The sequence below is a fragment of the Lepus europaeus genome, chromosome 19 (assembly GCF_033115175.1).
Source record: "Lepus europaeus isolate LE1 chromosome 19, mLepTim1.pri, whole genome shotgun sequence".
In the NCBI taxonomy this organism is placed as follows: Eukaryota; Metazoa; Chordata; class Mammalia; order Lagomorpha; family Leporidae; genus Lepus; species Lepus europaeus.
In genome coordinates, this window is record NC_084845.1 from 554,414 (window position 1) to 578,101 (window position 23,688).

General features: G+C 48.4%; 1 protein-coding gene across 13 annotated transcripts in view; it reads right to left on the reverse strand.

Moving 5' to 3' along the window:
* LOC133748574 (zinc finger protein 154-like) overlaps positions 1-23,360 on the reverse strand; it is a 41,706-nt gene extending 18,346 nt beyond the window's left edge. For 3 of the 13 annotated variants that reach the window (XM_062177499.1, XM_062177498.1, XM_062177497.1), the window contains exons 1-5: positions 23,189-23,360; positions 22,514-22,754; positions 19,945-20,071; positions 18,311-18,396; positions 16,632-18,005 (exon numbers count right to left, since the gene is read on the reverse strand). In XM_062177499.1, the coding sequence (XP_062033483.1) occupies positions 17,043-18,005; positions 18,311-18,396; positions 19,945-20,071; positions 22,514-22,690 (1,353 nt within the window). In that variant the 5' untranslated portion in view covers positions 22,691-22,754; positions 23,189-23,360 and the 3' untranslated portion in view covers positions 16,632-17,042. Of the gene's footprint in view, positions 1-9,791; positions 9,847-13,185; positions 14,389-15,083; positions 18,006-18,310; positions 18,397-19,944; positions 20,072-22,377; positions 23,164-23,188 lie in introns of those variants that run through there. The other 10 variants (XM_062177500.1, XM_062177493.1, XM_062177502.1 and 7 more) reach the window with 10 other exon arrangements.
* Between the last annotated feature and the right edge of the window lie 328 nt (positions 23,361-23,688).

Consider the following 23,688-nt stretch of genomic DNA (forward strand, 5'->3'; position numbering starts at 1 on the left):
CTCTGCGGCCGCCTGAGACTGGGGCCTGGCCCGGCCTCCCGAGGCCCGCACACGCCTTGCACCCAACACTCCGCAGGACTGCGCAGGTGCGGCGAGCAGGCGCGCCCCGAGGATACCTGTTCCCAGCCTTCCTGCTGCACGGGCTGGGAGAGGGTTGACAACACCCACCTGTACCGCGCCTTCCCCATGGCCCTGGTCTACGTGCCCATCACGTCCAAGGGCAAGGAGACCAGCCTGCCCAGGACTGCCTGCAGCCCCACTTCCTGGAGATGCTCATTCAGCTGCCTGCCAGCTCCGTCATCAAGGTCTCTATCCAGTTTGAGTGGACCCTGCTCAAGTGGACTGAGTACACTCCAGACCCCAGTCATGGCTTCTATGTCAGCCTGTCCATCCTCAGTGCAGCTACTTTGTGATACTGTACACGGAACTGCTGCTGGTGAGCCTGCCTACGCAGGACTTCAGCATGCCCTACAATGTGATCTGCGTGTGCTATGGGTCCTTCTCCACATCGAGGAGCCTAGCATCGGTGGCCTGGCCAAGAGGCTGGCCTAAAGGAACAATTTTTAAAACAAAAAGGGGGGACCAACCCCCATCTCAATGGGTGTGTGAGACTACGGGGATGGGTCATTGGATTAGTCAAAAGGTTCTCAGGAAAAAATCTGGAATGGATGTCAAATTGTTAATGAGACTTTGGGCCAATGGGTGGCACCTCAGAAGGGAGGGATGTTTTTGTTTTGCAGGGCTACAGACTCACACCTTGTATTGGTGCACAACAATGATTCCTGCGTGCTAGTGTCCCTCATCCTCCACGTACTATAACCACGCTCCCATAATTAGAAGTCACGTGACACCCCAAGCCGGGTAAAGCACCCAGCATCCTGTACCAACCTAAGACAGGGCTCATGGCCAAGCTGCCTGGGTTACCAATGACGGGTAAGGGCAAGGACGGCTGGGGGCAACCTAAGACAGGGACTGTGTGCTAAAACAAAAAAGGGGGAATATAAAACAAAAAAGGGGGAATATGTGGGGAAATTAGTTACATGAGGGTGCCCAAAGGAAGTAAGGTGGGCAGAATCCAAAGTTGTTTACCACTAAAACTAATTGGCTGCGCAACATCAGGGGAGGTAACAAAACTAGTAACAAGTGTATAGACATATGGCTAGTCCTATAGAAATCCCCCCGGAAAATGACCGTTTAAGTGATTGGTTGGTCCTTAGACCTGCCCCAATGACTCTGCAGTTTTGTGCTATAAAAGGTTCTGTTTCGCACGAAGTAAATGAGTCCTTGCTAGACTTGGCTGCCCGCTGCGTCTGATTGTCTCCGGGATTGGGAGGCTGGGGAATGGGCGAGCGGCGCACTTACCTTTCCTCGGACCCAGTCCATCCTTGTACGGGTGGACTAAGACCCAGCACAGGAGGACGCACCTGGCTCCTGGCTTCGGATCGGCGCAGCGCGCCGGCCGTAGCAGCCATTTGGGGAGTGAACCAACAGAAGGAAGACCTTTCTCTAACTCTGCCTGTCAAAAAAAAAAAAAAAAAAAAAAAAAAAAAAAAAAAAAAAAAGAACCCACTCTTCCTGGAAGAAATAAATGACCACATCCTCACAGGTGATCTTTTGTCATAATGGGGATAAATTCCTTCCATGATCAGCTTCTGTCCTAGGACCCCAGCTCATCATGTGTCTGCTCCTCACATCCATCCATTACTTAGTCTGTTCCCCATCTCCTTACCTCAGAGAGCCAGCCCAGTACTACTGTGCCCACTGTCTCCTCACAGTTTCACTGATACTGTGTCCTTCTACAGGAACAAATGCAGGTAAGCAGATAACAAATTCTGAGCCTGACCTGCAGGCCACACCGCCTCTAGTCTATGTGGTGGGTGTCACAAATACTGCTGGAGAAATAACTGGGCATAAAGATGTATGGGCGATCTCATGTTGGTCTTCACAGGCAATTCTCCCAAGATCCCCCAGATCATTCTAACACGTGCTTACACACACCCTTATGACACCAATTCTCCCATGGGGCCACAAATTCACTCTCTTCTCTTGGCATCATATCACTTTGAACCATGTCTCACACAGGTGCCTTCCCACAACCTTCATATGAAAGTCACACAGCCCCACCATGATAAGGACATTTCTTTCTTTTTTTTTTTTTAAAGATTTATTTGAAAATCAGAGTTACACAGAGAGGAGAGGCAGAGAGAGAGAGAGAGGTCTTCCATTTGATGGTCCACTCCCCAATTGGCCGCAACAGCTGGAGCTGCGCCAACCTGAAGCCAGGAGCCTCCTCCAGGTCTCCCATGTGGGTGCAGGGGCCCAAGGACTTGGGCCATCCTCCACTGCTTTCTCAGGCCATAACAGAGAGCTGGATTGGAAGAGGAGCAGCCGGGACCAGAACCGGCACCCATATGGGATGCCGGTGCTTCAGGCCAGGGCGTTAACTCGCTGCGCCACAGCGCCGGCCCCAATGAGGACAGTTCATTTCATCAACAATTTCCTTCCTAGGACTGCAAATTCATACCAACCTCCTCCAGTCCATCCCCTGCCCACCCTATTCTCTATCTCCCTACCTCAGAGGACAGAGGAAGCCCAGGTGCCACTGGGGTCTAGTCCCTCCTGATGGTCACACCGTTATGTCAATGCGTAGCACCAACGAGCAGGTTGGCAGATCAGTGCCATCTAACCTGTGGATTCGGCCTATCAGGCTGAATCTCTTCAGGAAATCCTCCTAGGCCTCTGACATTCTTCTTCACAGATACTATCAAACATGGACTGTTTCCCTTTTTTGCCTTCAATGCTATGGCCCCAGGGCAGTAAGTGTACCCTCTTCTTCATATGCACAGCACTCTTTCTACCTCAGCTTCCCTCACAGCCACAGCTCCACACTATGAGCATCTCCTTGGCCTCTTTGGTTTTTCAGCTCATGGAGTAGAGAGTGGCTGGAAAATTCAAACAGCACTCAGTACTACCCCAAATTAACTGTCCCCACTGCCAGAGGCAGCCTTGAATTGCCATAAAGGCCTCTCTACTGGACACTGTTTTGTAAATCCCAGTCACTCATGTCCCACTCCTCTTCTGGGCTGAACTTGCTGTCCACTCACTAGTCATATCCTTTCTCTCTCAAAGGTCCAACTGACATGGGTCTTTACCCCAGGCTTAGAGATTTTCATGATCCCAAGTGAATCTGAGCCTGAGTAAAATGACCCAGGTTGACATGAGTCCAGCCACCAATCATCACAGTACAATCCTGATGAGTCTGCAGAGTTGCATCTAAGCACTAGCACCAATGAAATCTTGCCAGATTTAATCCTAGGCCTTCACATCCATTCCATGCCCACATATGCCTGAGAAGCCTTGCCCATGTATCAGACCATTCTCTCCCACATCGCCCTGAACACTTCTCTCCATGACCTGTGTTGTAACACTACCTCCCACAACTAGGGGTCCAAGCATGAGATCCAGTCTACAGCTCTCTCTTGCCTTTCCTGGGCAATTACTATCATTGCTATTATGACACTAAATGTGACCCACAGCTCCACTCTGGTCCATACATTGTTCCCCAGCTTTTTTCTTTAAATTTTTATTTATTTGACAGGTAGAGTTAAGATAGTGAGAGAGACAGACAGAGAGAAAGGTCTTCCTTCCGTTGGTTCACTCCCCAAATGACCACAATGGCTGGAGCTGTGCCAATGTGAAGCCAGGAGCCAGGAGCTTTTTCCCAGTCTCCTGTGCAGGGGCCCAAGAACCTGGACCATTTTCCACTGCCCTCCCGGGCCACAGCAGAGAGCTGGACTGGAAGAGGAGCAACTGGGACAGAACTGGTGCCCATATGGGATGCCTGCGCCACAGGCGGAGGATTAACCTATTGCGCCACAGTGCTGGCCCCTGTTCTCCAGCTTTTGTAAGTCATCATCCTGAACTTCTCATAATTTACAGTTTAACACCTATGGTTTCGAGGTGCTCACTGAGCTATTCTCTGAAAGTTCTCAAATTCTTAAAAAATTTTTTAAAAATTCATCTCAGATGCACACACACAAACACCCAGGAGAAGGGACAGAGAGACATCCACTGTTTCATGATTCAAATACCCTCAATAACCAGGGGGCTGAAGCCAGGAGCTAGGAACTCAATCCAGGTCTCCCATGTGAGTGGCAGGGCCCAACTACTTGCTGCCTCCCAGGGTCCATAGTAACAGGGAGCTGGAATCAGGAGCCAGAGCCAGGAATTGAAACCAGGTATTCCAGTGTGGCATGTGGGTATCCTACCCAGTGGCTTAATTGCTAGGGCAAACACTTGCCCTTGTCCTATTCTTTTTCTGTTTTTTTTCTCCAGTTATTTATGAAAGGCAGAGTTATAGAGAGGGAGAGATAGAGATTTTCCATCTGCTGGTTCCCTCCTCAAATGGTCACAACAGCCAGAGGTGGGCAAGTCCAAAGCCAGGAGCTTCTTCTGGGTCTCCCACCTAAGTACAGGGGCCCAAGGACTTGAGCCATCCTCTGCTGCTTTCCCAGGCACATTAGCAGAGAGCTAGATCAGAAGTAGACCAGCCAGGACTCAAACAGGCACCCATATGGGATGCTGGTGTGGCAGGTGGTGGCTTTACCCCACTATGCCACAACACAGACTGGCCTCCCTTCTCATATTATTATTTAAATAGAGTTACAGTGAGAGTGAGAAAGAGAAAGGTCTTCCATCCGCTGTCTCACTCCCCTAATGGCTGCAAAGCCGGAGCTGTGCCAATCAGGAGCCAGGAGCTTCTTCCAGGTTTCCCATGTAGGTGCAGGGGCCCAAGGACTTGTGCCATCTTTCACTGCCCTCCCAGGCCATAGCAGAGAGCTGGATCAGAAGTGGGGAAGCCGGGAATTGAGCCGGTGCCCATATGGGATGCTGGCACTGCATGCAGAGGATTAACCTACTGCGCCACAGCGCTGGCCCCTCTTAAAAAAAAAAAAAATTACTTGAAAGGCAGAGTTAGAGAGGAAAGGCAGAGAGAGAGGTCTTCCATCTGTTGGTTCACTCCCCAAATGGCTGCAATGGCTGGAGCAGGGAGGATCCAAAGCCAGGAGCTGCTTCTGAGTCTCCCACGTGGGTGCAGGGGCCTGAGCACTTGGGCCATCTTCCACTGCTTTCCCAGGCCATAGCAGAGAGCTGGATCAGAAGAGGAGCAGCCGAGACTTGAACTGGTGCCCATATGGGATGCCAGCACTGCAAGTGGTGGCTTTACCTGCTATGCCACAGCGCTGGTCCCTCTCATATTTATTTATTTTGCCAGGCAGAGTGGATAGTGAGAGAGAGACAGAGAGAAAGGTCTTCCTTTCTGCCGTTGGTTCACCCTCCAATGGCCACCACGGCCGGCGCATCACGCTGATCCGAAGCCAGGAGCCAGGTGCTTCTCCTGGTCTCCCATATGGGTGCAGGGCCCAAGAACTTGGGCCATCCTTCACTGCACTCCCGGGCCATAGCAGAGAGCTGGCCTGGAAGAGGAGCAACCGGGACAGAATCCGGTGCCCCGACCAGGACTAGAACCCAGTGTGCCGGCGCCACAGGCGGAGGATTATCCTATTGAGCCTCGGCGCCGGCCGGCTCCTCTCATATTAACGAGCCAAAAATACATTCTTGATATCCTCACTAAAATTGCTCCTACTGCCAATCTTCCCTTCCCAGTATCCTTGTAGCAGCCAAAATCAAGCCTTTGAGTCATCTCTAACTCTCTCCCTTGCCCTCAAATTAGAAAATCAAGCAGTCTGCCTAAAAACTGATCCAGACTCCATTTCTTTTACCTCTGCAGTCATACATGAGTCCAACCACTATCACATTCACCTCGGTGATGCCAGTAGCCTCCTTCCTGGCCTTCCTACTTCCCTCATCCCAGGCTACAGCCACAGGAAGCCTGATGAGATCTGGGTTGGATCACCTTTCTTTACTCAAACCTTCCATTGTTACAACCACTTACAGATTGAATTCTAAGTCTGACTCCTGCCCCACCTGTCCTGAAGAGGCCTTTGTCTTTTAATTAAACTTTTTTCTTGGGCCTGCGCCATGGCTCACTTGGTTAATCCTCCGCCTGTGGTGCAGGCATCCCATATGGGCGCTTGTTCGAGTCCTGGTTGCTCCTCTTCCAGTCCAGCTCTCTGCTGTGGCCCGGGAGGGCAGTGGAGGATGGCCCAAGTGCTTGGGCCCTGCACCCACATGGGAGACCAGGAGGAAGCTCCTGGCTTCGGATCGGATTGGCGCAGTGCGCCAGCCATAGCAGCCATTTGGGGGGTGAACCAGTGTCTCTCTCTCACTGTCTAACTCTGTCAAATAATAATAAAAAGCTTTTTTCTGATGGACATGATTAAAGGTATGATAGAGGCCTTCCCAAGGTCAGAAGAAAAAGGGAATGAGATGGGGTTGTTATCTGCTTGCCTATGAATTAAAGGTATGATAGAGGCTTTCCCAAGGTCAGAAGAAAAAGGGAATGAGATGGGGTTGTTATCTGCTTGCCTATGAATGTTTCCACTACAGTCCCTATCTGCTTGTATGTGATCATTTCAGGTTCTGCTTGTTAGTACAAAGCAATTAGGTTAACCATCGCCAGTTTATGGCTCAGTATGTGTGTAAAAAATAACAAAACATCTTCAGTGATATACACATAAAACCATACATCAGGGAAAACACTTCTTTGTTCAGGACTCAGGATTTTAGATAAAAATTTCACCTGGGCCTTATACAGACATAATAAAAGAGTACTTCCTGTTAAGAGGCCTGGGGAGACTGGCACTGTGGCATAGTGGGTAAAGGTGCTGCCTAGAATGCCAGCATCCCATATGGGTGCAGGTTCGAGTCCCGGCTGCTCCTCTTCCGATCCAGCTCTCTGCTATGGCCTGGGAAAACAGTGGAAGATGGCCCAAGTCCTTGGGCCCCTGTACCCACATGGGAGACTCAGAAGAAGCTCCTGGCCTTGGATCCACCCAGCTCTGGCCATTGTGGTCATTTGGGGAGTGAATCAGCAGATCAAAGATCTCTCTCTCTCTCTCTGCCTCTGCCCGCCCTGTAATTCTGACTTCCAGATAAATTAAATACATCTTTAAAAAAAAAAAAAAAAAAAAGAGGCCTTGGTGTCTTGTCTCAATGCACAAATCCTCCTACACTCCATGTTCCCACCTGAAACAAAGGAGACCTGAGGGTCCCTGAACCAGCTCAGCCCACCCCTCCATGTCCCCACATATACTGGTAACTACCTACATCTCAGCCCGCTATTGCCAACAATTTGATATGCTCCTCCATGAGGACCTGGATCACAGCTTTTGTGTCTGTTCAGAAGCCCCCAGGTCCAAGGCAAGAAGAGTGGCAAGAGAGGTCCAAGAACATCACTCACCCGGAGCCCTGGGTGGGGTGAAGACTAGTGACGGCCACGCCACTCCCCAGTTCAGGCTCCAGAGCCAGTTCTGCAGTGAGGAGACCTAGAGAGAGGAAGACTGCCCAGGCCGAGGCTGCCGGCCGCTGCAGCAGAGCTGCGAGCTTGGACAAGCACTGTCTTCTCGGGTTTAGCTATTATCCCCTCTGCCCGCTAGTTCTTCCTCGGGGCAACTCCCACGAAGCTTTTAGAACCCTCAGGCCGTGTTCCTCTCTCCACAACCTCCCAGGGCGCCCAGGGTCTGATACTCGGACTTGCACTCCGCCGTGCAGACACGGGCCGACTCCGGGTCCCGAATCTCTCGGCTCAGTCACTCTTCCAAACCCTGGCACGCGCCGGTCGCTCCCTGTCACGCTCCGCCCCCCCCCCCCCCCCCCCCCGGGCTGCAGGGACAGTACCAGGCTCCCCTCAGTCGGAGCTTCGGGATGAGGGAGAGGCCCTGAGGACGCAACACTTACCTCAGCCGGGTCCCTCAGCAGCCACAGCCATCACTCGGCGCGGCGCGGGTCACCCGGGCGACTCCGCTTCTGTGTAGCGCCAACAACGGCTTCGTTGGCTTGTTTTCGGGTTAGGTCTGTTCCGGTCACTGGTGCCGAAGAGGAACAGACCCGAGGGAAGCCAAAATGACCGCCACAAGCAGGATCCCGGAAGGCCTGGTGCGAGGCGCATGCGCAGAAACCCTGGCCCCCGCTTCGTGCATTGCCTTCTGGGTAAGGCGGTTTCCAGTGCTCTCATGGCCATCCCTAGCCTGGATCTCTGTGAACACCGGGAGCTGCGGGGCGCTGTGGCTCAGCCAGCAGGTGAAGGAGGTTCTTAACCCTGCTTTAAAAGGCCGCTTCCAGATCCCCCTCAGATCAGTGCAGCTTGAAGGAGCTGTACCAGGTGCTACTGGGCACAACTGCCTCAGTGAAATAGGATTAGACTTCTACCGTTGAAGTCTTCACAGGTGAACTCTTTAAAAGACACACCTGGCTATTCCCGTGAGCCAATCAGAGCCCTGGAGTACCTCTTTAAAGCAGAAAGAGTAAGTAAAGCCTTCGCCTCGTCACATCGACTGCTGCGCCTTCAGGCAGACATGCTACACCTGTCTCTCTTGATTCTCTCTGGAACTGCTATTGGCAATAAACTCCTAATGGGTTCCTCTGTTATAATTCTCTATACTCAAGCTAAAAGGGTTTATAATCTATCACCACCATCTGGTGATAACGTTCTTTTCATCTTAAGAGACACTCCACTTACAATTGGTCTTGCTTCAGTTTTGTGTATGCTGATTAACAGACATGTTTCAGAACTCGACTTCTGGGAATAACTGACCATGCAGGGGACACAGACATTGGCGGTGACTAATACTGCTCCAGCTCACAAAGTGAATTTGTTAGGATAGACAGAAACTTCCAGACCCAAGACAGGGCATACACCCCTCATATGCAGGAAGCAGCTATAGAAGATGTGATGATTCTATGCCCTTTGACATCCCTTAAGGTTAAGGGAACGGGAACGGGCACTGGCACTGTGGTGTAGTGGGTAAAGTCACTGCCTGCGGTGCCAGCATCCCATATGGGCGCCGGTTCAAGACCTGGCTGCTCCACTTCCGATCCAGCTCTCTGCTGTGGCCTGGGAAAACAGTAGAGGATGGCCCAGGTGCTTGGGCCCTGTGCCTGTGTGGGAGACCCGGAGGAGGCTCCTGGCTTTGGATAGGTGCAGCTCTGGCCTTTGTGACCAATTGGAGAGTGAACCAACGGATGGAAGACCTCTCTCTTTCTCTCTCTGCCTATCCTTCTCATTGTGTAACTCCGACTTTCATGTGGGTGACAATTTGAGTCCAGCGCTCCAATTCAAATTAAAAAAATTAAGGGAATGGAGTCTCTGAGGGAGGAATGTTGTAGGCAGGCGTATAGGATAAAATTGATCAGATCTGTGAGCTCGAAGACCACGCCTTCACCATGCTCCTGTGTGACCTAACTGACCACACCTGTGCGCCCATCGGCCAATCAGGCTAATTAACCACTCCCCTCTGGAAGTGGATTAAAGGCCCAACCCTTCTTTTTGGCCTTTTGGCATTGCAGCCTGTGCTGCCCAGCACCTCCAGGGATTGTGGCCTTGGGGCCACCCACCCCATGCTTCCTGACCTGCATGCTCCTCACGTGGCTGGCTCCTGGTGCTGGATATGACTCCAGATTTCCCCCTCTCTCTTAGATAGGGCCCTCGCGCTCCAATGCATTTCTCCCACTGAATAAAAAACTTAAAAAAAAAAAAAAAAGCCACTTCCAGACTTCTGGGGGGTGTTGTTGCCAGGTGACCACTTAACGTGTTTAGACACGGTTTCCGACTTTGAAGCTCTGGATGCTCTCAGAGGCTAAAAAGTTCTTCAGATAGTCCCACAGGGTGCAGATCCAAATCAATCTGTTATTCCACGAAGCTATTCAGAGTTCATCAAGGAACAGCTGGAGCACAAGAAAAGAAATTCCCCATTGCTACCTGACACATGGTCAGAAGCCACAACATCAACTCTGCAACTCCCTACTACTCAGTTAAGAATAAAACTGTGGCGCAGCAGGTTAACGCCCTGGCCTGAAGCGCCGGCATCCCATGTTGTAGTGCCGGATGCTCCACTTCTGATCCAGCTCTCTGCTATGGCCTGGGAAAGCAGTGGAAGATGGCCTAAGTCCTTGGGCCCCTGCACCCACATGGGAGACCTGGAAGAAGCTCCTGGTTTTGGATCAGCGCAGCTCCAGCCGTTGCGGCCAGTTGGGGAGTGAACCATCAGATGGAAGACTCTCTCTCCTCTGTTTAACTCTGACTTGCAAATAAATAAACAAATCTTAAAAAAAAAAATGTTGCTAGTCAGGGTCACAAGGTGGAGAAGAAGCGATGTTTAAGCCACCCTAAAACACAGGGTAAAGGGGCCTCTCTTTTGTGGGAACAGGTTCCTGCCACAGCACCCTCACTAAGATCCTGCTGGACACAGGATGTGGCCACAGAACTTTTTAAGGATAATACATGGCCTATTTTTAATATATATATTTGTGTACATATCTGCCTATGTTGAGCAAATATCTAAGTGTTCTCCCATTATTTTTTAAAAAAAATTTATTTATTTAAAAGGCAAAGTTAGCGACAATGTCTTCCATCCACTGGTTCCCTGCCCAAATGGCTTCAATGGATGAAACTGTGCCGATCCAAAGCCAGGATCCTGGAGCTTCTGGGTCTCCCATGCGGGTGCAAGGGCCCAAGGACTTGGGCCATCTTTCACTGCTTTCTCAGGCCATAGCAGAGAGCTGGATCAGAAGAGGAGCAGCCGGGACTCGAACCGGCACCCATACGGGATGCCAGCACTGCAGGTGGCTGCTTTACCCATTAAATCACAGCACCAGCCCCAGTAAGCCAACTATTAACAAGAGGAGCACTGAGTTCCCACGGGAATGTTGGCTCCTGAGAGGACATGCAGCTGCTTTTCCAGACTTGCTTATCTAATAGGTCTTGCTAAACCTGTTTCAAAAAAATCTTAGCTATCGGAGCACGTGCATGCGCTGTACAAACGGCTGATGTGATCCATCAATAAAGAAACACACAGGGATTGTCCCGAGGCGCTTTGCAGAGGAAGCGCTCCTGTGTCCCGCCTCTCCTTTCACGTGACCCCAACTCTCCTCATGTGCTCCGAGACTGTGACCAACCCATCGAGCAACACTGTTTATTCGCTTAATATTTCCTGCTCAATATTAAAGTTTAATTTCCTTATGCCATGCATCAACACAATTATGTTTGTTCCTAACAGCAGCAAAGATGGCAGGGAGAAGCGGAAAGGGTACACTTCCCTGCTGAGTGGCCAAGGAGGATTATTCGTGTAAATGCATCAAGTAAATTTCACCTATGACATTCAGCAAAGCCCATGTATCATAGGCGTACAACTTCTACAAACAAAACACGGTATTTCCCAAGATCCAACAAATTTCTCTAACCAGCATCTAAATCAGGAAATGGAGTAGTTATTGGATTCCCAGCAACCCTAGCATCCACATTTTTAACCCATTAATTCCCCAAGAGAATCTCCATATTCTGACTTCTAGCATAATGTCTCATAACTCACTTTTGCCTATTTTAACGTAATTCATTTATGTACATCTTTTCTTCTCCTCCCACCTAGTAGAAATTCCTCACGAAATTGGAGTATATAGCCACATGAATAAATAAGCTATGATTCCTAAGGATATGATTACAAAACTCTTTTCTTGATAATAAAAAGATACTATGTAATTCTTTAGATACAGGTTTTTGGGGTTTTTGGTATAAAAATGGTCTATATGAGTTAAGATATCACAGCTTTTTGTATTAAAATATAAATAACATGAAATTAACCATTCTTAGTGGCATTAAGTACAGTTACAATGTTGTAAAACTGTCACCACCATAAATCTATCTCTTTTGTTTTCATAAATTGAAAGTGAAAATGCATTAAATGATAACTTCCTATTTCCCTTTTGCCCCCACCACTAGAAAACATTACTTTATACACTGTCTCCATGGATTTGCCTATTCTAGATACCTAACAATAAGTGGAATCATACAATACTTATTTTTTTGTGTTTGGGTTATGTCATTGAGCTTAATAACTCAAGGTTCATCCATCATAGTAAGTATCATTCTTTTAATTTTAATTTTTATTTTTATTTTATTTATTTATTTTTTAGACAGGCAGAGTGGACAGTGAGAGAGAGAGAGACAGAGAGAAAGGTCTTCCTTTTGCCGTTGGTTCACCCTCCAATGGCCGCCACGGTAGGCGCGCTGCGGCCAGCGCACCGCGCTGATCCGATGGCAGGAGCCAGGTGCTTATCCTGGTCTCCCATGGGGTGCAGGACCCAAGGACTTGGGCCATCCTCCACTGCACTCCCTGGCCACAGCAGAGAGCTGGCCTGGAAGAGGGGCAACCGGGACAGGATCGGTGCCCCGACCGGGACTAGAACCCGGTGTGCCGGCACCGCAAGGCAGAGGATTAGCCTAGTGAGCCGCGGCGCCGGCAAGTATCATTCTTTTTAAAGGCTGAATTAACATTGCACTGTATTTAGGTAGCACAGTTTTTTTTAAAAAATATTTTATTTATTTATTTGAAAGATAGCGTTAGAAGGAGATACAGAGAGAAAGGCCTTCCATCCATTGATTCACTCCCCAAATGGCCAAAACACCAAGAGCTAGGACAACCTGAAGCCAGGAGCTAAGAGCTGCTTCTGGGTCTCCCACATGGGTGCAGGGGTCCAAGCACTTGGGCCATCTTGTACTGCTCTCCCAGGCCACAGCAAAGAGCTGGATCAGAAGAGGAGCAGCCAGGACACAAACTGGCACCCATAAGGGATGCTGGAGCCGCAGGCAGAGCCTTAGCCCACTGTGCCACAGCGCAGCACACATAACACTTGAGCTATTTCCACCTTTTAGCTCTTGTGAATAATGCTACTATGGACATGTGGACAAACATCTGTTCCAGTCTCTACAAAGTTGTTGGAGATTTTTGCAGCAAGCCAAATGATAAATCAGGTGGAATCTCAAATAGGACTGAGCAAAGGCTTCAAAATATTTGCCTTTTATAAACAAAAAAGTGGTACTCAGAGATACAAATCAATATCAATATTCTATTAGCATGGGATTTAATAGACATTTGTTTCTATCCTGAAATTTTTATCTGTAATATACCTACTGCTCTGTTAATTTTCAATCTTGTTAAAATTAATCTAGTAAGCAAGCCCCCACAAACAATACCACACAATAAAAAATATATATAAAATGTATGAATTTTTATTAAAGATTAGAAACAGTGATTACAGAGTGTGATGATTCTGAACTCATTTATTTTATTTTTAAAGATTTTATTTGTTTACTTGAAAGAGTTACAGAGAGGCAGAGGCAAAGAGAGATCTTCCATCTGCTGGTTCTCTCCCCACATGGCTGCAATGAACGGAGCTGCACCAATTCAATGCCAGGAGCTTCTTCCAGGTCTCCCACACAGGTCCAGGAGCTCAAGGACTTGGGCCAGCTTCTACTGCTTTCCCAGGCCACAGCAGAGAGCTGGATCAGAAGTGGAGCTGCCAGGACTAGAACTGGTGCCCAGCTACAGTGCTGGCCCCTGAACTCAAGTTTAAAGTCCCATAAATAATATATATACACAGGGACTCAAATTAATATATAAGCATTTCAAGAAATGGATTATACATTTCCAGGGTTTATATGGATAAAATATAAAGAACTTGCACAAAATACTCAGGAATTTCAGGTAATAAACTATTAAATGAAAATCAGTAGGGGCCGGCGCTGTGGCATAGTAGGTAAAGTTGCCACCTGGAGTGCCAGCATCCCATATGGACACCAGCTGGACTCCTGGCTACTCTCCTTCTGATCCAGCTCTCTGCTGTGGCCTGGGAAAGCAGTAAGTAGAAGATGGCCCAAGTGTGTGGGCCCCTGCACCCACATAGGGACCTGGAAGAAACTCCAGGCTCCTGGCTTCTGATAGGCCCAGCTCCAGCTGTTGCAGCCATTTGGGGAGTGAAGTAGTGGATGGAAGACCTCTCTCTCTCTCTCTCTCTGCTTCTGCCTCTGTAACTCTGCCTTTCAAATAAATAAATAAATCTTAAAAAGAAAAATAAAATCAATATAAACCAAATCATCAACTTATTGAAGAAACAGATTGTAAATTTTAAAAAGGCAGCTTTCTGGGCCAGCGCCGTGGCTCACTTGGTTAATCCTCCACCTGTGGCGCCGGCATCCCACATGGGCGCCAGGTTCTAGTCCCGGTTGCTCCTCTTCCAGTCCAGCTCTCTGCTGTGGCCCGGGAAGGCAGTGGAGGATGGTCCAAGTGCTTGGGCCCCTGCACCCACATGGGAGACCAGGAGGAAGCACCTGGCTCCTGGCTTCCGATCGGCGCAGCGTCGGCTGTAGCGGCCATTTTGGGGGTGAACCAACGGAAGGAATCCCTTTCTCTTTCTCTCACTGTCTAATTCTATCTGTTAAAAAAAAAAAAAAAAAAGTCAGCTTTCCCTCTATGGTATTTAAACTCTTTTGATCACTTTCATTTACTTGAAGGCAACTGTGGGGGCAGGTGTTGTGGCACAGTGGGTTAAGCTGCCACTTGGAATGCCTGCATCTCACATAGGTGGAGTGCCTGGTACCGGCCCCAGCTCCTCTACGCTTCCATCCAGCTTCCTACTAATGCAACCTGTGAGGCAGAGAAGGATGGCCCCAGTACGCGGCTTCCTACCACCTACCTAGGTGACCCAGACTGAGTTCCTAGGTGTGACTTCAGAATAGCCCAGTCCTGGTTGCTGCAGGCATTTGCAGAGTGAACCAGTGGACAGAAGATCTCGTTCTGTGTCTCCTGCTCTCTGTAACTCTGTCTTTCATAAATAAATAAATGAATCTCTTTTAAAAGGAAAAAAATTGAAAATATTTGTAAATAAGGTATATACTTACAGAGTGAACCAGTGGATGGAAGACCTCTGTGTCTCTACCTCTCTCTCTCTCTAACTCTGCCTTTCAAATAAATACACAAATCTTAAAAAAAAAAAAAAAAAAAAAAAAAAAAAAAAAAAAGAATGAAGTCCCAACATAAACCTGTTGTTTTAGTTTCTACTTGTTAATGAAAAAGGAACTGTCAAAAATTCGTTTTAAACGTGCAAAAGATATGAAGACATTTTACCAAGATGACATATGTGCAGGTGAAAAACAAGTAAAAAAATGCCCAACATAATGAAACATCAGGGAAATACAACTAAAACCACACTGAAATACTGTTACACACTGTTCAAATAAGTAAAAACTGAAGGACTCTATCCATTACTGGCAAAGATATGGAAGAACTGTAACTCTTGCATGCTGGCAGGAATCCAAAGAGAACAACCATGTCAGATAAGAGTTAGGCATTTCCTAAGAAGTTACAAATTCACCTATGGTATAAATTAAGCTCAGTACTCTGAAGTATCAATACAATAAATGAAACATATCCAGGTGGAAACTTGTATTCAAACATCTGTAGCAGCTTTATTTGCAATAAACTAGAACTGTAAACATGTCAAAATATCCATGAGCAGACGAATAAATAAATAGTAAGATATTCACATAATATCGTACTTCTCAACAACGTAAAAAGGACCTGTTAATGTGTTAAACAGCATGTTATCTTAAGGTAAACATGCTGTATGAGAGCACCAGGGGAAAAATATAAATGTTTTATGGTTTCAGCCTTATAAAGTTCCAGAAAATAAAAAGTAATCTATTAATGTAAATCAAGTTATACCTATGGGGTGATGGGTAGACTCCCCATCATGATTACAATGATGGTGTAACAATTTATCAAACAGTATAAATATGTGCCATTTATTGCAAATAATTTAGTTTAGTAGAAAAATACTGTGAAAATAAGACTGGATTGCCTACTGCAATTGATTCCACCATCTCCCCTCATGTCCCTGTAAAAGAGCCATATCTCAACCAGTTTACTGCAGTTTCTCCCACTCATTAATCCCATATTTATGTAACAACAATAATTCCTGCTATAATCTTAGAAGTTACGATGCCACCGTATGGAATTCAGGCTATCAAGGTGTACAGATCCCTTGGAAGACCTAGGAACAGGTCTCCTACCTGTGCTTAGCCTGATACAATACTCCCCATGAATGAGAATGACTTCATGTTGCTCCTAGCTACACCAGACGGTCACAACTGCCCCTCTCTTCAGACTGCGCTCTGAACCCACACCCTATCATGGCACCCAGAATACAAACTAGGACAGTGGACAGTATCGTCCAGTCTTTCCTTGGTCAGCAGCTGCCTTCGGCAAGCTGTACTCTGCCATTATACCATGTCTTCTGAGGTACAGTTTGGAATTCCATCAAAAGCTGCTCACCTCTTCGCTGCAGAACTCAGTTATTTTCAAAGCACCCTATATAGGGAGTAGAACCCCTGAAACAAATGATGGTCTGAACAATGGCTTTATTTTTGTACAAACCAGGGTAATAAGGGACAGGCAGCTCCCACAGCTGGTGATTTGGAAGCTGGAAAGTTCCAGCAAGAGTTGTGAGACCAACAACACCCCTGAAAAATGCAGTCCAGCTCTCAAGGCACCAGCAGAGTTCTCTGGGCCGAACTGGGTCAGGTCCACACACTAACTCCTCAGAAAGAAATGAGAGAGGACAAATGTTTATGCTGCTTACAGATTCCTGTGAATGGGAGAACACTTCCGTTCACTTACCTGAATATACTGGGCTGGTGAATGGCGTACACCGTGGGCACCGCCACGTGGCAGAGATGAAGTGGCTTCTGCTTCAGCGCTGGCAATGACACAATTGGAAAGCCCCTGAGCCAGTCAGGAAGGGCAATGACTCTCATGCACCTGGAATTTATGCAGACGTCTGGATATATGAGATTCAATTCAGGCAGATGGCATTTTTAGAAAGGATCTCCTGCCACAGTACTTCCCAGGTGGTTTTTATTATTATTAGTCCATGTGAACTTTAAGGTATCTGATGATGTAAGGCACTCAACTGAAGGATTTCTCATACTCATTGTGGTCAGAAGGGCTTTTCTAAGATGTATTCTCCAGTGTGTAATGAGGTCAGAACTCTGACTAAATGATTTTATACATGTGCCACCCGGAACGCCTTCACCGATTATGGATTCTCTGGTGCTTAATGAGGCTAGAGTTATGGCTAAAGGATTTCCCACATTCAGTGCATTCGTAAGGTCTTTCTCCAGTGTGAACTCTCCTGTGTTTAATGAGGCTGGAGTTCTGAGTGAAGGATTTCCCACACTCACTGCATTCATAAGGCCTGGATCCAGTGTGAACTCTCTGGTGTTTCTGGAGACTGGAACTGTAGGTAAAGAATTTCCCACATTGACTGCATTCATAAGGCCTTTCTCCAGTGTGCACTCGCCGATGCTGAAGGAGGGCAGAGCTTTGGCTAAAGGATTTCCCACATTCGCTGCACTTAAAAGGTCTTTCTCCAGTGTGAACTCTGCGGTGTTCAATGAGGCTGGAGTTTTGACTAAATGATTTGCCACATTCACTGCATTTATAAGGCCTTGACCCACTATGAACTTTCTGGTGCTTTATGAGACTGGAATGATAGGTAAAAAATTTGCCGCATTCACTGCACTCATAAGGCCTTTCTCCAGTGTGAACACTTTGATGTTGGAGGAGTGCTGAACTTTCACTGAAGGATTTCCCACACTCACTGCACTCATATGGTCTTTCTCCAGTGTGAACTCTCCGATGTTTAATGAGGTTGGACTTGTTGCTAAACAGTTTTCCACATTCCTCACATTCATGAGGTCGTACTCCAGTGTGAACTCTCCGGTGCTGAATGAGGCTAGAGCTCTGCCTAAAGGATTTCCCACACTCCCCACACTCGTAAGGCTTTTCACCGGTGTGAACTCTCCAGTGGTCATTGAGGCTGTAGCTTTTGCTAAAAGACTTCCCACATTCACTGCACACATAGCATCGTTCTCTGGTGAGGGCTCTGTGATGCTGGACAAGTGTGTGTTCTCCACAGTTGTAATCAACTTTTCCACCGTGACAGATAACTCTACAACGGCCTCTGCTGTTTGACTCCTCAGTACGAATGGCCTATTCAAGGATAAAGTTGCGGCTGGTTAGGGAGTCCTCCCCAACCTCCCTTCCAGTAAAGGGACCCCCTGACACACGGCATGGATAGCTCCTCACAAGCAAGGCTCAGCCCACACTGCTGCTTCTGAAACCTTTCTCTCCACAGTGCTGAGTCTGGTGCTGATGCACACCTGCACTGAAATATGATCGCTTCCCCCAGGCCCCACACCTGCAAAGTTCCTGTCCAGCTTGTTCCCTGGAAAATGTCTCTCAAGATCAGGCCATATACCACACAAGGGCTGGGCCTCCTGGGGAGATGGACTTGCCTTGGAAGTCCTGATTTGGGACACTCCTTCTAAAGAAGCACTCTGCTCAGAAGGTACCTCCTCATCTTCCACTCCATGCAAACAGCCTAAAAGCAAGAAATGCTGGTGAAGTGACTGTGGTGGGACAGGGTAGCCTCTATATACATATGTGTCTGACAAACCCAGGAAGAAGTCCATGGGATTGCTTGCAAGATGAGGGAGATGGATTCAGGTTGAGAATGAGGCATAGTGGGCTGTAAAACTCGAGGAATGGGAGAGAACTCACAAGGTAAAGAACACAACTCTGCTATGTGTTAAAGAGAAGAGAGATAGGATCTAAAACTCAATCCTCTGTCAACAGCATTTGGCAAAACCTTGTCTGCTGTACTGACATGTGAGTATTGTGTTAAATAGCATGTTCAGGCTCAAGAAAATACAACTCCAATAAAGCAGCTCATCTTCAAGGACTGTTTAGGAATGTGTGTGTGCTTCATGATACAAAGGTAGAGGCCAATGGAGGGGAGCATGCAGATGGAGTAGTGAGAAAATCAGGTGAGACATGGGAGTCCAGAGATGTGGGGAATAGCTCCAGGCTAGATACAAGGTAGTAAGTAGAGCTGACAAATGGGCATAGTGTCAGGAATGATAAAAGCAGAAATGAGCTGGGGCCACTGGTGTTGGCACCAACATACTAATCACACAGAAGAGGTTTCTGGTGTGATTTGAACACAGTGCTGACATCCCATCCGCCCATACCACTCCTCAGGGCCAGGTGACCTCTGAGTCATCTTGCCATGGCTGGATTCACAGGCATCCTATGAACCTCTGAGGGCTACCTACTTTACTCTCAAGATAAACAGGGCAACACTCAGCCCACATCAGAGTACCTGGGTTCAACACCAGCTTCCTATGAATACACTCGCTGGGGCAGCAGTGATGGCCCAAGTAATTGGGTCCCTGCCACCCTAGTGGGAAATCTGGACTGATTTTGGGCCTCTGACTTTAGATTCAACTAGAGGCACTTCAAGCATCTGGGTAATGAACTAGCACAACATGGGAGTTCTCTTTGTCTCTTATCTCTTTGCTTCTCAAAACAGAAAAAAAAAAAAAAAAAAGACACACACACAGAGGGAGAGGTACCTAGATGATCCAAATACTAAGAGAAAGACAAGACAAAAGAGCAGTCAGCGTTAGGAAAAAACTCAGTACATGGGACTCCACAGGAAAAAAACATAAATATTACAAAGGACACTTCAGAGGAAGGCCTTGCAGAACATAAGTGTGACCATGTCAGTGAGGGTGATTCCTCACATACCCAGGCTGTGAAAATGTCAGCTAAAAGATGGAAATACAGCCCGGGGCACAGGGGAACCTCAGATCTAGATAAAAACTTCTAGTCACGGAGAAGGCAAGGAAGGTGGGATCCTGTAAGACTCCTGACCCTGAATCTTTCCCAGCATGTTGCAAAGAAATATATGGTGGGGCTGCTCACAGACAGCAGTGCACATATACTTCAACCCAACTAACTACAAAACTTACCCAGACTGACAAGGAAGCAGAGCCCCTGGTCCTCAGATGGGGACAGACATGCCTCTGGGGAAAAGGGGAAGGCACAAACCGCAGCGTGGGCACATGGGTGGGTTTGAAGGCCTTACCCAGGGAGGTTATTAGTGCCAAGTTCTCCAGCATCACATCACGGTACAGGCATCGTTGAGCCTCGTCAAGGAGCCTCCATTCTTCCCAGGAGAAGTGTACGGTCACGTCTTCAAAGGTCACACTGCCCTGACAGGGTTGGGATAGATGAAACCACAAATAGCCTTCTCTAAGAACACAAATCCTTTTCCCCACATATTCACCCCATGCACATCCTGTTCCCAAGCTCCAAAGCACAGTGGAAAAATCAATCTCAGGACCATTGTCCTCTCAAGGACTCACTGATCTCTGGATGCAGCCATCGGCAGCAACAGGCATGAGGACAACTGCACGTCTAAGCTGGGGGCCTGGCACAGAAGAACCTGTCCCTTCCTGTTGGGTTACCACCCCGAAACATCCAAGATCGTGAAATTCTCAACACCAGGGCCCTAGTGTTGTCAGGATTCATTCTCCAGACTGTACACTCCTCACATTTCCAGAACCCAGTTACCTGCTCATAGTCACCACCACCTCACTGTTCCATACCACAGCCATCTCCCTGACCTCTCACATGTGACTTCAGTTTAATCGCTTCCTCTTCACCACACTGCTCAAATTCCTACCCTGGGGTTATGGGATGGCCAAGACCCAACACCCAACAATGGACAGATGGGTTGCATAGTAGTTGATTAGACACATAGCATGGGAGAAGAGGCCAACACATATCATACAGGCCAAAGTCCAGAAAAAAGTGACAAATAAGGGATACAGGATCCATGGTTGGTAAGACCAAAAGAGTCAGTTGTTCCCTGGTTCCACAATCGTTTTATTTGGATAACTCCATGGGTTAGCAGGGAACTGAAATCTGCCACAAAAGAATACTCAGAAATTATGCCTGGTTCTCTTGCTAAGAAGCGGTGTCTGAAGACATAATCAACAGAAGAATGAGGAAGGAAACTTGACTTCCACAGCTCACATTAGTGGTAGCAACCCCAAATCTTTTTCTTTTGCTTTTTTTTGACAGGCAGAGTTAGAAAGTGAGACAGAGAGAAAGTGAGAGAAAGTGAGTGAGAGAGAGAAGAGGAGCAACCGGGACAGAATCCGGCGCCCCAACTGGGACTAGAACCTGGGGTGCCATTGCCGCAGGCGGAGGATTAGCCAAGTGAGCTGGGGTGCCGGCCAACCCCAAATCTTATGCAGACTTCCTGCCTGGTTCCATTCTTTGCCCCAGATTTAGCAAAAAGAATCCATGCCTTACTGTCAGAACCTGTCTCTGTTTACCTAACACTCAAAGACCAGCCCCACTGGTTGCCCACTCCAGGTCAGATGACTCTCACGGGCTGAATGAAACACTTCAGACTTCATCAAAGTCATCACAGAATTCTGCTGATTCCACAGAACGATGAGTAGGCACCAGGTCCAGCCTGGGTGTCATCCTGCCTCAAATACAACTATGCATCTGCATCCATCTCACTCCACTCCTCCTCTGAAAGTCTACACCACTTGCCAAACTATTCCATCAGAGACGCTACCTCCATAGCCACTTACCTCCCTTATCCGAGTCTGTAAAGCCCAACGCCATCACCCATACATTCAATCAAGAGGCCCAGGCCTCGGCTCCCTAATACCCCTTCCAGGCAGTGTAACAGCTGTAACATCGGAACTGGAAATACTGCTTCTCCTAATGTGATCCACAGCCTACTCACCTTCGTCCTTAACCACCGTATCCTGGATGTCTCCATCCGCAACCACTTGCCAACTTTCCAGACCTATGTGTTTAGCTGCCCATCTAATACCACCATTCACTGTTTTTTTTTTTTTTTTTTTTTTGACAGGCAGAGTTAGACAGTGAGAAAGAGAGAGACAGAGAGAAAGGTCGCTTGGGCCATCCTCCACTGCCTTCCCGGGCCACAGCAGAGAGCTGGACTGGAAGAGAAGCAACCGGGACAGAATCCGGCACCCCAACCGAGATTAGAACCCAGGGTGCCGGTGCCGCAGGCGGAGGATTAGCCTAGTGAGCCGTGGCGCCGACCCATTCACTGGTTTCTGAAACACCTCACTTAATATGATCAAATCAAGTGTTTTTCTTAACCCTTAATTCTCCATCTGTTTGTGAAGTTCGTATTCTTACAGCAGCTAAAACAAAAACCATGGGGTCCTGTTTTACTCCTTCACTGTCTTATTCTAAATCCACACCCAGAAAGCAACCACATCTCCTGAGGCGTGACTATGGCCCACTAACCGTTACCTGGACACGGCATTAGCCTCCACCCTCTTCTTCCTGCCTCTCCTTTAACCTCACAGTCTGTTCTCCACTCTGCACACGATGGAGACTGTTAGGACTTTGGTAAGACCATGTCTCCCTTCTGACCCAAACTTCTCATTACCTACAGAATAGGCACTCAACTTCTCAGGCTGGCATTTAGTCCTGACTTCTCCCTACTAGTCATTCTTACCTAAAAGAAAGGAGTTTTCTAAGTTCTTGTACATTTCCCTTTAACCATTTCCACGGCGGACAGTGGACAGATGATTCCTATTTCTTAACCTTGGCTGTCAGAAGAGAACCCCCACATGTAACCTTTGACATGTAACCTTTGACCAAGGATCTTGGGCCTGGAGGAACAGTACTGAGGAGTCCAGGGCACCGCAATGCAGATCATAGTAGGTGGGGGTAGGGAGCCTTGCACCTTCTCCACGTTCCTGTGTAGGTTTCAAAAGCGCGCCTACAGCCACGGGAACCAAGGCGAGCCAGAGCTTAGAGGAATACATCCAAGTGGCTCAACAGGCTCGCGACGCGTTGGGCTGGCTGTCACCTCCTGCCACCCGTGGGGCTCTGAAAAAGGATGCGACATCACGGCGCTTCAATTTCCCGACGGCCCCTTGCACTCTGTTCCTCCTCTGAACAGTCTCCGGTAGTTTTAAAACTCTCACCGAGACGGCCTCTCCTTTGTCCCCAACCCCCCCCAGGCCTCTACCGTCCACAGAACAACCTTCATCCAGAAGAGACTCTGCTTCTTTATCGTTGTCCGGGGCAGGGGGCAGACCTCGGGTTTTCCAAATCCCCCCCCCGCCTCAGTCGCACCCCAAGCCTTTGCACAACCCAGTAAACACGCCCACCGCACACCACAGGTGCCGGCGGATACAGCGACCCCGGCCCAACACACGCTCTCCGGGACACCACGTTCGGGACTGCAGTGACGTGGGCGGGCGCCGCACTCGGAGCTGCAGGGCTCGGCCCGGCGAGGGCCCGCCAGACACAGCACTGACCTGAGCGCGGTCCCGCCGCGCGCCTGGCGCCATTGAACTCTGCGGGCGAAGCGGGAACTTGGGCGCGGGGCTCAGGTAACACCTTCTCAGTCCCTCTCCTCCGACCGGGCTGCGCGCCCCAGTCTCTGAACCAGTGAACACACCCGAGATAAACCACTAAGGCCTCCAAGAGGCGGACGCCGGAAGTCCCGCCCCTCTTTTTGTGCCTCACTGAGAATTTTCCGTTTTCTGACTCTCATTGGCTCGGTCTAAACGCCGAGCGGCGCGGAGCATTCTGGGTAATGTAGTTTCACTCATTCCGAGGCCGGAAAACGGTGCTGTCAGCTCCCACCTGGAACAAAGGCTGAACTCCGGAGGTGAGGGCGCTGGGGATGGGTGCTCAAGTCCTAGGGCAGGGGAGGGAGTCTGAACCAAACAGCACACCTGAGGAATTCTGTCTGCAACTTATTACCCATGTGTGGAAATCTATTATTTCAAACTCCATAAAGTTCTATATGCTC